The following is an 11147-nucleotide window of genomic DNA, read 5'->3' on the forward strand; positions in this document are numbered from 1 at the left end:
CCCCTGCTAATGCCACCTCATGCTGGCTATAGCACGGGCAGGGACAAAGTCTAGGCCCATAGCAAACCCCACTGACCCCTGGCCCTTCCCTCAGCCACACAGGGTGCACCCCTGCCCAAATCTGGCACATCTCCTAGAGCTTTGGGTGCCACTAAAGGGGTGGAGTGGGGAGGAGAAAAGCAGCAATTGCTCTTCCTACCCCACTACCCTCTGGGGCCAGTTTACTGTCAGTCCCTCTCGGAGGCTTGTAGCCAGCCTGGAGGTGGGGGTGGTGCCTGGCGCAAGGCCCCTGCATCAGCTTGAGGCATCCGGTGCTTAACTAATGTCCCACCTCCATCTACCCCCCCCCCCCCCCCGCCACACCTACTGCTGCCTAGTCAGGGGGTTGCAGTATCCAAGCTGCTGCCTTATGTGCCTGGGTGGTTCAGCTCAGGCCCCAGCCAGGCAGGTTGCTGTGGGGGTGGATCAGCTTGCACGGCTGCCTACTGGAGAGGTGCTGGCGGGGGGGTGCAGCTTGGGCAGGGAAAGCGCCCAATGCGGAGCTGCTGAGCTGCCCAGCAGAGGGGCTAGCCTAGCAGGGCTGTCACGGCTGGTGTTTGCCCATAGGCTACTTGTAACCTGAATGTTTTTCTTTTAGCTCCATGACCATAGTCTCACGTTGCCCTTTTAGTTGAATTTAATTCCCAACCCATCCACCCAGCTCACTGTGCCCTGGGCTGGCCACTGGCTGCCTTGGGGAAATGGGGCTCACCCCGTCCACATCTGAGGGCTGGATTTACATGGGAGCTTAGCACTCCGGGGGGCTGTTTTCAACGTGTGCAGCTCTTGAGCAGCATCTTGTAATGAAATCTCTGCAGCAGATGTGGCTCTTGGGAAGAGCTCTGCTCTCCACTAAGATGGCCTGTTCCTGGAACATGGGTGTTTCATTCAATTGCTGTCTGGCTTCTCAGAAGGGAAGAAAACTCCTGCTAAGGCCTTGCAGGGGATCGTGGGTGGCAGGAGGTGAGGCACGTGGGGTGGAAAGGAACCCTGGCTGGAATTGTGAAAGACTTTCTCTATATTTGCTGGAATAAAGCTGGATGAGTCTCCCTGGCCTGTGGCTCAGCGATCGTGTTCCTTCCCTGCTACAGAGGCCTGGCACTGTGGGTAGCAACCGGTTGCAGGCACCAGCACTGGTGTGGTACCTGCTAGCCACCTCTCCCAGCAGGAGGAGACAGTATTCCTGCTGACAGGAGGGAAGGCGCCATCCACTGGCCTTTCCCCCTAAGGCCTGAGCTTCACACAGTGCATTGACAGAAGGGCAAACAAGTTAATCTCAGCGTGGTCCCTGGGGGTGCACATCATAAAACTACCCTTCCAAGTGATGGGCAAACCTGAACCAGTATGGCAGGACTCCCCTGTGCAGCCAGGTGACAGCCCCAGGCAGGGGCTGCTAGGGAAGCACAGGAGATGCACCAGTCTGCCAGCTCCGGGTCCCAGCAGGGAGAAAGTGTTAACCATAGTGTCAGAGGGAAAGGGGAAGGTTGGCCCCCGACCTGGCCACAGGCTCTCAGACTGCAGCTGAGCTGCGCAACACATTTATTTTCCTTGCTGTCAGTGGGAGAGCTTCCTCCTCCCTCCAGAGGCTCTGAGTGCATCCATCTGGCCCTCACTCAGAGCAGAAGACTCGCCCCATTACAACCCAAGCTGGTCACTCCAGCTGCCCATGATGCAGCACCCAGTCCCCTGATCTGGGCACAGCAGCCTCAGCTGCGAGGGGCTCATGCACTCAGCTCCATCCAGCGTGTGTTCACAAAGGTCCGGCTCTCCATTTTGTCAATGTACAGGATGCCCTGCAGGTGGTCCATCTCATGCTGGAGGATGCGGGCCGCCCACCCGCTTGCCTGCCAAGAAACGGCATCTCCTGCCTCATTCAGGCCTGCAGAAGCAAACATGGCCCAGGTGAGACGCTGAGCATCAGGCCCCCATGCTCCCAATACAGCTGTCACCAACCACCGCTCTGGCTAGGCACAGCATGTCCTAGCCCCCTCAGGGCAGGGCCAGCTGCCTCACCCTGTCTAGGAGCTGCTCACAGGCAGAGCGGGAGGTGTTTGGCCCCTGCCTAGGGGCAGGGTGGGACGAAGGCCAGGCCATTTCCCGCTCTGATCAGCACTGCAGAACGGGGGTCTCCCCACGCCAGCAGGAGCCCCTGCCACTTGCACAGTTACCACAGCAAAGATCTGCGTCTGTCCCCGGCTGCCTGGTTCAGTGAACGCCGGACTAGGCCAGCACCCTGCAGCCTGCGCCTATGGCCAGGGGGCCGGTCCCATGGGGCCGAACGGAGATCAGTGCTGCCCAGCAATGCTCGTGGTTGCCACAGGGATGGCGTGAGGGGCCGGGACAGGAGCGGGGACAAGGCTGACTGGAGGAGGGAAAGGGGACGGGCGGGGTGGGCTGAGCCAGGAAGGCGGGTGATGGGAAGGGCAGGCTGGGGGGGAGAGCCGGGGGGGGCAGGGGTAGTGGCTGGGGGGGCTGGGAACGAGAGGGGCGGTGCCCACGGGCCAGGCTCGCTCCAGCGAGCTGTGGGCCACGCTAAGCAGGGCGATGCTCGCCCGGGAGGCGCCCGGGAGGCCCGCAGGGCTGCGCCAGCCTGCCTGACAGCTGCGCCGCCCGGCAGCGGGGCACGCAGGCGGCGAAGCCCGCGCAGCCCTCGGGAAAGGAGCCCAGGCCGGCGCCCAGCGCCCTCAGGGCCGGGCTGGCGAACACTTTGCGCGGGATCGGGGCCATCCGCCGGGCCTCCCGCAGGCTCGGCCTGTGCGCCGGGAGCAGCCGCGCCGGGAGCTCCGCCACGAAGCCCTGCGGGGGCACCCCGCGCTGGGCCGCGCTCAGCCCCCGGCAGGGCAGCCGCCGCGGCGCCCGCACCAGCGCCAGGATGAGGCCCTGCCCCCGGGGCTGGCGAGCACGGGGTGGCCCGCCTGGCACCCGCGCGGGTAGGGCGGCGGCGGCGGCGGCGGCGGCGCTTCTGCCAGCAGGAGCCGGCCTGGTGCCCGCGGGCCCCGCCAGCGGCCCCGCCCGGGACCCCGACGCCCGCCGGGCGCGGCCCCTCTCGCTGCCAGCGGCACCCGGCCGCCCAACCGGAAGGAGCGGAGCATGCCGGGAGTTGTAGTCTCCTGGGGAGAGCGCAGCCCCTGGCGGCCGCGGGCGGCGTCACCGGCTCCGGGCGGCCGCAGGGCTTCGGCGCTCGCTAGGGCTCCGCGGCAGGCAGAGCACCCCTCCGCCGAGAGCAAGAGCGGCCCCTGCCCTGGGCCCAGCAAGGCGACCCATCCAGCCCCGCGGTGATGGGCCTGTACGCTCTCCCTGTCACTTCCTGCCCATGCCGCAGGTCTGCCTCCAGGAAGGAGCCCCAGCGCGGGGAAGATGGGGTGTCGCCGCCCTGGCCGCAAGGGAAGATAGGGGATAGATCTGCTACATTGAACAGAGGCTGCTGGGTGGCCTTTCTCCACCTCACATGTTGCCCATGGCACTATACTTCCCAAAGGAGGGCATCATAGGCCCCTCGCTGCACAGGGAAACCACAGGCAGGGGGAAGGGGCATGCCCCAGAACATACCTTCTCTACCCATGCCTCTTACCCTCCAATTGCCTACAACCCCCAACCCTGCCCCAAGCTAGCAGTCCCTTCCCCACTTGGGCTCAAAATACACCTGGAACCCACCCCCATACAGTAGGGGGCACAAGCTGTCCCCGCTGGGTTTTGGATGTTGGGATCCCCACACTGTGAGAAGTGCTGGACTAAGCCCCAAGCTGAAGGTTCCAGAAACACAAAGGCATCTGAGAGCCTTCCAAGGACCAGCACCAGCTCCTACCCCACTCAGCCATGCCTGGAGATGGGCCTGTACACCACTGCACCTCCTCCCGCTCCATGCAAGCTGCAGCGGTATGAAAAATACACAGATTTTTCTCCGACGGTTGCCTCTTGAGCTACCAGAGGTTTGAGCTCAAAGGGGGTAATAGCAGCAGCTCAGCAGCTGTGACTGTCTTCAACAGCTGCGTGTTTGTCAGGCTGGGGGAGAGCTGCTTGCAGCCAGGACTGGGGGGAAGGCGGGTGCACCATAGAACACACTAATGAGCTTTATTTATACAATGATCAGCCTTTTCCAGAGGTATGTACATCATTGAACCTGCTTTCGAAGTCAGAAAGCATTCACTCTCTTTATGCCCAGCCTCCTTCCACCCGGACAGCACCAGGAGACCTGCAGGGGCCATTGCCCACACTTGATGGTTACAATGAAGCCAAGGAAGTAGTTACAGATGATGTAGCCTGTAATCCTCTGTGCAGTTCCCATCAGCAGACACAGCCAATGCTCCTGTTCATCTCTATCTACACCCCCACACTCAGTGCCATTGTTCAATACCTTTCTACGTGCAAGACTCCCACAGGCTTCTGCGGAAGGCCAGAATCACTCAGTATATGCACACAGCACAGAGGGCAAGCTGGGGCAGTCCCCTCCCTCTGTTAGGTTGTGGCTACTGGGTCATCAGGCTGAAGAACAGCCATTGCATTCACGCTGCTCTCCTCTCCAGCCACAGGAGGCAGCTGCGCATTGGGTTCTACTCCCTGCTCTGGCCCTGGAATTTCTGTTGCAGGTGCTGGGGTCTCCTGGGCCAGTTCCTTCTCCTCGTCTGGAGTGAACACGGCCTCTCTCTTTGGCAGGATGAAGGCGAGTGGCTCCTTGATCACATTCACGTCCACACAGCCAAGGCTACCGTACTTGTGCAGCTGAGTGGGAGGAACACCTGGCCAAGAGAGCAGAGAGTTAACTCACCCAGAGCCCAACTGGAAGGGACATGGGGACAGTGACAACACCACACAGCTCAGGCAGGGATCCCTGTAGACTGTTGGACTTCACTGGGGGAGCTCTGAGCATTTCAGGCAACAGATGTCCCATGGGAACCAGAGCAGGGCAGTGAAGGGATCAAAGATAAGGGTCTCTGGGACCCAACCTGCTCAGCAGATCCGCCCTGGCTCTGCATGAAAGCAGGCACTTCCCTCATACTTCTCTGCTGAGGGAAGAAGGAATTCTTACCCAGGGTCTGTGCTATCTGGGCTGGGGGAAAGAGGACCTGGAGGCAACGGTTAAGGTAGGGGAGCAGGTCTTCCAGGAACACTGTACAGAACTGAACAAAAAGCTCCTGCTCCCGGCTGCTGAAAGCCGCCTCCTCTGCCCGGTGAAAAGCCAGGATTGTTTTAGTCACCTGCAGGAAGGAGAGAGAGAGCGCACGTAAGCACCTTCAGTTCCTCATCCCGCAACCTCCACCCTGGGCAGCTGCACCAAACAGCCTCACATTCCCCAAGCTGCTCAGGGTGATGGGACTGGCCCTGGAGAGCAGCCACTGACCCACCACCTTGCCCTACACAATTCATCTTCTGATACTGGACCCCGAGTCTGACTCGGCTGCCCAATTGTAGGGGAAATGCAGGGGAGGGGAAGGGTGCTCATTCAGCCAGCGGGAGGTGAGTGCAGAAGGGAACCGCAAGATCCATCCTTGACAACCCAGTACAAAAATACTGAGCTAGAGAGAAACGGCTATGCCCTGTTAAGGTACCTGCCTCACCTTGCCAAGGGCAGCCTCCAGGGAAGTCGTCACACCCTGGGCAAGAGCCACAGGGCAGCAGAGACGCAGGTCATTGAAGGCAACCAAAATGTTGTTCAGAAAGCAGGCAAGAGGTGGGAAGTCCAGCAGCACCATGGGAGGCTGCAGGGTTCCTGGCTGGGTGGTTGGCACTGCTACAGGGATGGTGCTGCCCAGGACAGCTGGAGCAGAGATCAGTGTGTAGGAGTTCATCTCATCTTGGAATTTGTCCACAGCTTCCTGAACTGCCTTCCTGAAAGTGCCAAATGCAACTTGCTGGAATACTGGGGCCAGCTGGCCCCGGAAATCAGCCCCCACCCTGCTGAAGGACAGGCCAAAGTACATGCATTGACCCAACAGTGAGTCCAAGCGGCTGCCCACCCCCCGCCGGAGGTCATTGTCCAGAACCTGCAGGAATTGTGAAACCTTCTGCAGCACCCAGCCATGGAAGATGGCACTCTCGTTGACCGCATGCTCGCCGGGAGGCAGCAACGGCTCCTCGTCCGAGAAGATGGCGCGATACTGTGTGATGATGTCAAAGAGATGGACGCGGCAGGCCTCGATGGTCTTGGTGATGTGGAAGTAGGGGTCATCATCAGGGATGGAGGCCTGGATGGAGTGGAGCCAGGCGTCCCGGGCCTGCAGGAACTTGATGCGCAGTTCAGCCTCCGTGAAGACATCCATGCGCCGCAAGTAGCCGATGACACGCAGGCAAGCTGGCAGCTGGATATTAGTGCGCAGCTGCTGGATCAAGTGATTCAGCATCAGCTGTGAAGACTGATGCACTTCGTCCACAATGCCCTAGAGCCAGGGAGAGAGAGACCGCAGCTACCAGAGAGCCCACCACGGCTTCAAGCGTCAAACCTGAACTCCAAACATCACCCCGCAAAGCACACTCCTCTCAGAGCAAGACCCCACCTGCTGCGTGGAGGCAAGTCGACCCATGCCAGCCACCATCTGAGGAGCTCACCCCATGCCCAGGGGCTGCAGCCCCTCCAGCATGGGCAGCGCTGTTTGGACGAACCTGGATGACAGGGATGGAGCAGTGTTTCCTCTCCAGCCGGCGCACATAGGCAGCAAGCTCCAGCGCCTCCTCGTAGTAGCCGTTGCGGACGCAGGTGTCCATCAGCTGCGGGATCTCCAGGATCTCCAGGATCTCCGTGTGCCGGTTCAGCGTCAGGCTGTTCATGCGGCGGCTGGAGGCGATTTCCTCGGCGTCCCGCAAGAAGCTCCTGCTGGAGGGAAGGAGAACTCAGCCCCCAACGCCCCGGGCCCGGGCGCCCCCCCCCCCCAACGCCCCGGGCGCCCCCCCCCCCCAACGCCCCGGGCGCCCCCCCCCCAACGCCCCGGGCGCCCCCCCCCAACGCCCCGGGCCCCCCCCCAACGCCCCGGGCCCACCTGCAGCTCTCCTGGAAGCCGGGCAGCCGCCCCAGGAGCCGGGCCAGGCCGCGCTCGATGCCCCCGAAGCCGCGGCCCGTCTCGCTGGTGCACTCGGCCGAGCGGATGAAGATCTTGTAGTGGGCGAAGGCCAAGTGCCGCGTCTGGGCGGCGGCCAGCGCCCGCTCCTCGGCCAGGCGGCCCGGCTCGCGGCCCAGCGCCTCCAGCCCCAGCCCCGCCAGCTCCGCCAGGTACCCGGCCAGCTCCGGCCCCGGCGCCGGCCCCGGCGCCCCGCGGAACAGCCAGGCCAGCAGGCTGGCCTCCTCCAGCGCCGCGCCGGCCGCCGCCATCTTGGGGAGAGCGCCACGACACGCAGCTACGCGCTAGGCACAGGGTGCAGGACTCTATGGTGTGGGGGGCACTCTACCCACGGCCCCCCCGGCAACTCCGCTGCTCTGGAGACCCTTGCTCTGGCGCCCCCTACAGTTCCGCGAACCCAAACCCGGCGCGCGGGCCTGCGGTGACAGCCGGACTCTATGGTACTGAGCGGGGCACGCCGGCCCCACCATGCCGGGAAGGAGGCCGCTCTATGTGCCAGGCTCTACTGGCCCAGAGCTGTTTCCGGTTCCGGGCTTTCCCCTCCCCCACGTGGAGCCGTGCACTGACTGAGCCGGAGCTGCCGGGCGCGGCGATGCGGCCCCTCACGGAGGAGGAGACCCGGGCCCTGTTCGAGAAGCTCGCGAAATAGTGAGGCGGGGCGCTGGTCAGGGGGAGGGGGAGGGCAGTGGGGGCCTGGCCCGGGCGGGGGCGGCGTGGCGCTGGCCCGGGGGGCTGGGCAGTGGGGGGCGGCCCGGGGGGGTGGGGCTGGGCAGGGGGGGCCTGGCCCGGGGGGGTGGGGGGCGGTGTGGCGCTGGCCCGGGGGGGTGGGGCTGGGCGGTGTGGCGCTGGCCCGGGGGGGTGGGGCTGGGCAGTGGGGGGCGGCCCGGGGGGGTGGGGGCCTGGCTGGGGTGGGGGGCGGTGTGGGGGTGGGGGCCTGGCTGGGGTGGGGGGCGGTGTGGCGCTGGCCCGGGGGGGTGGGGCTGGGCAGTGTGGCGCTGGCCCGGGGGGGTGGGGCTGGGCAGGGGGGGCCTGGCCCGGGGGGGTGGGGGCCTGGCTGGGGTGGGGGGCGGTGTGGCGCTGGCCCGGGGGGCTGGGCAGTGGGGGGCGGCCCGGGGGGTGGCCCCTAGGTGGTCCGTCCCGGGGCCCAGCGCTCACCGTCTCTCTCCCCACAGCATCGGCGAGAACATCCAGCTGCTGGTGGACCGGCCCGACGGCTCCTACTGTTTCCGCCTGCACAAGGACCGGGTTTACTATGTCAGGTGGGTGGCGCAGCCGGGCTGCAGAGTCCCCGGGGCACAAGCGCAGGCTCCGCAGCTGCCACTGAAGTGACTAGTTCTGCAGACTGGGCCCCTGCTGTCTCAGTGGGAGTCCACCTGGCTCCTAACAAGCTCCCCTGGCTCAGGGCAGGGACTAGCCCCCAGCACGCTCTGCCTCCTGGTCCTTTCCTGGAGATTGAGGGGCTGATGCTTCTTGTGACGGCAGATATTCATGCACTGCAGGTCCCCAGCCAAGTTGCCCTGCCCCATCGTGCCTCTGGCTGACAGTGGGGTGCCTGGTGCAGGTTATAACTTCTCTTTCAGGTGTTGAGCTTCTCTGAGAACTAATCACATGGCTGCATTTGCTCTTTTCTAGTGAGAGAATCTTGAAGGTGGCGACCAGTATCCCTGGGGACAAGCTGGTGGCACTGGGCACCTGCTTTGGGAAGTTCACCAAGACTCAGAAGTTCCGGCTCCATGTCACTGCCCTGGATTACCTTGCTCCCTATGCCAAGGTGAGAGGCTTGCTAAGGAGAAGCTTTCAGGCAGCAACCTGATCCTTGGTCATGTTTAGCAGTACTGGTGTGCTGTGTTCCCTGTAAGCTGCTTGCTTAAGCAGCACAGGAGAGATTTAAGTGCTGCCCAGCTGATTAGCAGAGTGTGCACAGTGGCAGCATGTGTTCAGGTCCCCCTCCACCCATGTTGCTCCATTCTGCAGCTGCTCCCGGGACCCTCCTGCTGGCTGTGCAGACCAGGGGAGGGGAGAGGAGACAACGGGGCTCAGGACAGAGCAGAAGAGCTTTCCATGAGTGCCTTAAAGAAACAGTGTGGGGCATCTCTCAAAAACTTTCCCAGTAGCCAGCACATACACAGTCTGTGTCACATGCACCTCCCAACATATACTTGTATTATTGTTGTTGTTACTACTTGGTACTTCCTGCAATGCACATATATTCTCTGTAATTTTATTCTTTCAAAGTATTATTTTAGTGTTTTGACTGGTTTGTGCATTTCATAATTTTTTTCTCTTACTACTCAAAGAATTAAATTTAAATGTGAGTTCTAAAATGCCTAACCTGTCTTTGCTGTCCCTATTTAACTATTTTAAAATATATCTAGGTTTTTTGTTTCTACTGTTGGTGCACATCTGCACATCATAAAATTTATTCCACACATAGATGGAAAAAATTAGAGGGAACATTGCTGGTGCGAGGGGCCTGGGTGGGAAAAGAGTGTAATATATCTGCAGACCCTGTAACTAAACAAGATAGACCAATTATTTCCCATACTCATTTGCTTTTATAGTGCCCGTACCCCCTACCCTTTGTCTCTCTAGATTGGATGCATGGAGAGTGTCTTTAATAGATTTGTACAGTGCCCAGGACCCCGGTCCCGTTTAGGGTCTTCGGGTGCTACTAACTACTTACTGCTAATATTTCCCTCCCCATTTACCCCCCTTGTGGCACTGGAACTGTCTCCAGTCTCAACTGTCTGCTTTCTGGCTTAGATTACTTTGTAGGTAGAGCCTCAGTATAAGGTGTTTTCTGTGAGTTTCCCTGGCACAAACCCCTGCTGGCCTCAGCCTCTGGTCCCCTTACATGGCTGCATGAAGAGCATAAGGAAACAATGAACTGTTACAGGTCTTCTCTGTTGTCTCCCATGCCCCAGATACCCCACTTGAGCCTTACTTCATAAGTTGGTATCACCTGTGTCTCTTCCCTTGTGCCCAGTTGTATGAGGAGGAACCTTGCAGGTTCAGCAATAAGTTTAACTTGTGAAGATCTGGGTGAGCAACTGCTCTGCCTCCTGAGGATGGGTGCTTTTCTCTTGCAGTATAAAGTGTGGGTGAAACCTGGAGCAGAGCAGTCCTTCCTTTATGGGAACCACGTGCTGAAATCTGGCCTAGGCCGCATCACCGAGAACACAGCTCAGTACCAGGGTGTGGTGGTGTATTCCATGGCCGATGTTCCTCTGGTAAGCAACAGTGCTGGTAGGGGGAGTGGACCATTCTTCAGAAAATGGTGATGAACTTGCTTTGAGTAGAGGGGGGTTAATACAAGTGGGTGCCCGACTTTCACTATTCTCAATTCCCCAGGGTTTTGGAGTCACGGCCAAGTCTACCCAGGACTGCCGGAAAGTGGACCCCATGGCAATCGTAGTATTTCATCAGGCGGATGTTGGGGAGTACGTGCGGCATGAGGAGACACTGACTTAAAGGGCAGCCAGCAGCACAAAGCTTTGAGGATTCAGCTGCCCATGGCAAGAATGGAGTGTGTTTGAAATCAGAACTCAAAGCAGCAGCAGGGAGCTCTCCTGGCATGGGGCTCTGCAGGCTGCTGGGGAGGATTACAGACCAATCTACCCGTGACTTAGTCATAAATATTGTGATCTCTGGGGTCTGCCTGTCCCAGCCTGAAAAGGAGACAGGGATTACATAAAACTTGTTTTCTATCTAATAAAACCCATGTTGGTGTGGCCTAGTGAAAGACCTCAGCTACTTGGGCCGAGGCCCTGCCCAGGACCAGCTCTTAGGCTCTCAGACTAAAGGCAGTTGTCTCCGTAGTAGCTGCTGAGGGGCATAGATTACCTTCATGCAGCCACCTACTCCCTCCATGGGTGCTAGGGCTACCTGGAAGTTCTGTGTCACAGGAGATGGAGGTGAACACAGCTGTTTCAGTCAGTAGGAACAAAGTGATCCCTCCCCTCCCCTCGGGTCATTTCTGCCTTGTTCCCCAACAGAGACCTGGGTATGGGGGAGGGCGCGCGCAGGGGAGAGCTAACAGGGTTGTGCCACTTGAGGACC

The 11147-nt window shown here is 60.6% G+C and overlaps 2 protein-coding genes across 5 annotated transcripts; one reads left to right on the forward strand and one right to left on the reverse strand.

Moving 5' to 3' along the window:
• Window positions 1-1561: 1561 nt before the first annotated feature.
• Window positions 1562-7492, reverse strand: COG8 (component of oligomeric golgi complex 8). Of its 4 annotated transcripts, none has more exons than XM_048870662.2 (6): window positions 7011-7492; window positions 6637-6844; window positions 5595-6413; window positions 3629-3636; window positions 2888-2919; window positions 1562-1878 (listed from the first exon to the last, which is right to left on the reverse strand). In XM_048870662.2, exons 1-6 carry the CDS (start codon window positions 7337-7339, stop codon window positions 1790-1792), a joined length of 1485 nt encoding a protein of 494 aa, XP_048726619.1. In that variant the 5' UTR covers window positions 7340-7492; the 3' UTR covers window positions 1562-1789. The 4 variants fall into 4 exon arrangements, with proteins under 4 accessions (XP_048726619.1, XP_048726618.1, XP_048726616.1 ...); XM_048870661.2 differs by lacking the exons at window positions 2888-2919; window positions 3629-3636 and adding exons at window positions 4567-4775; window positions 5066-5234 and having other exon boundaries at window positions 1562-1907; window positions 7011-7471; XM_048870659.2 differs by lacking the exons at window positions 1562-1878; window positions 2888-2919; window positions 3629-3636 and adding exons at window positions 4087-4775; window positions 5066-5234 and having other exon boundaries at window positions 6637-6847; window positions 7011-7465.
• Window positions 7493-7593: 101 nt separating this feature from the next.
• On the forward strand, window positions 7594-10819 carry NIP7 (nucleolar pre-rRNA processing protein NIP7). Its single transcript, XM_048870677.2, has 5 exons — window positions 7594-7736; window positions 8261-8347; window positions 8721-8859; window positions 10178-10318; window positions 10440-10819. The coding sequence occupies exons 1-5, from the start codon at window positions 7681-7683 to the stop codon at window positions 10557-10559; spliced, it is 543 nt and encodes a 180-aa protein (XP_048726634.2). The 5' UTR covers window positions 7594-7680; the 3' UTR covers window positions 10560-10819.
• Window positions 10820-11147: the final 328 nt, after the last annotated feature.

Source organism: Caretta caretta, chromosome 12 (genome assembly GCF_965140235.1).
Source record: "Caretta caretta isolate rCarCar2 chromosome 12, rCarCar1.hap1, whole genome shotgun sequence".
Lineage (NCBI taxonomy): Eukaryota > Metazoa > Chordata > Testudines > Cheloniidae > Caretta > Caretta caretta.

Bases quoted from the DNA above. Each gene is read 5' to 3' on its own strand.
- COG8 (XM_048870661.2), bottom strand. From the start codon at position 7,339: ATGGCGGCGGCCGGCGCGGCGCTGGAGGAGGCCAGCCTGCTGGCCTGG. The intron at 6,845-7,010 runs GTGGGCCCGGGG...TCCCTCCAGCAG, and splicing joins GGCTTCCAGGAGAGCTGCAG to GAGCTTCTTGCGGGACGCCG. The intron at 4,776-5,065 runs GTAAGAATTCCT...TCTCTTGGCCAG, and splicing joins CCAGATAGCACAGACCCTGG to GTGTTCCTCCCACTCAGCTG.
- NIP7 (XM_048870677.2), top strand. From the start codon at position 7,681: ATGCGGCCCCTCACGGAGGAGGAGACCCGGGCCCTGTTCGAGAAGCTC. The intron at 7,737-8,260 runs GTGAGGCGGGGC...CTCTCCCCACAG, and splicing joins TTCGAGAAGCTCGCGAAATA to CATCGGCGAGAACATCCAGC. The intron at 8,348-8,720 runs GTGGGTGGCGCA...GCTCTTTTCTAG, and splicing joins GACCGGGTTTACTATGTCAG to TGAGAGAATCTTGAAGGTGG.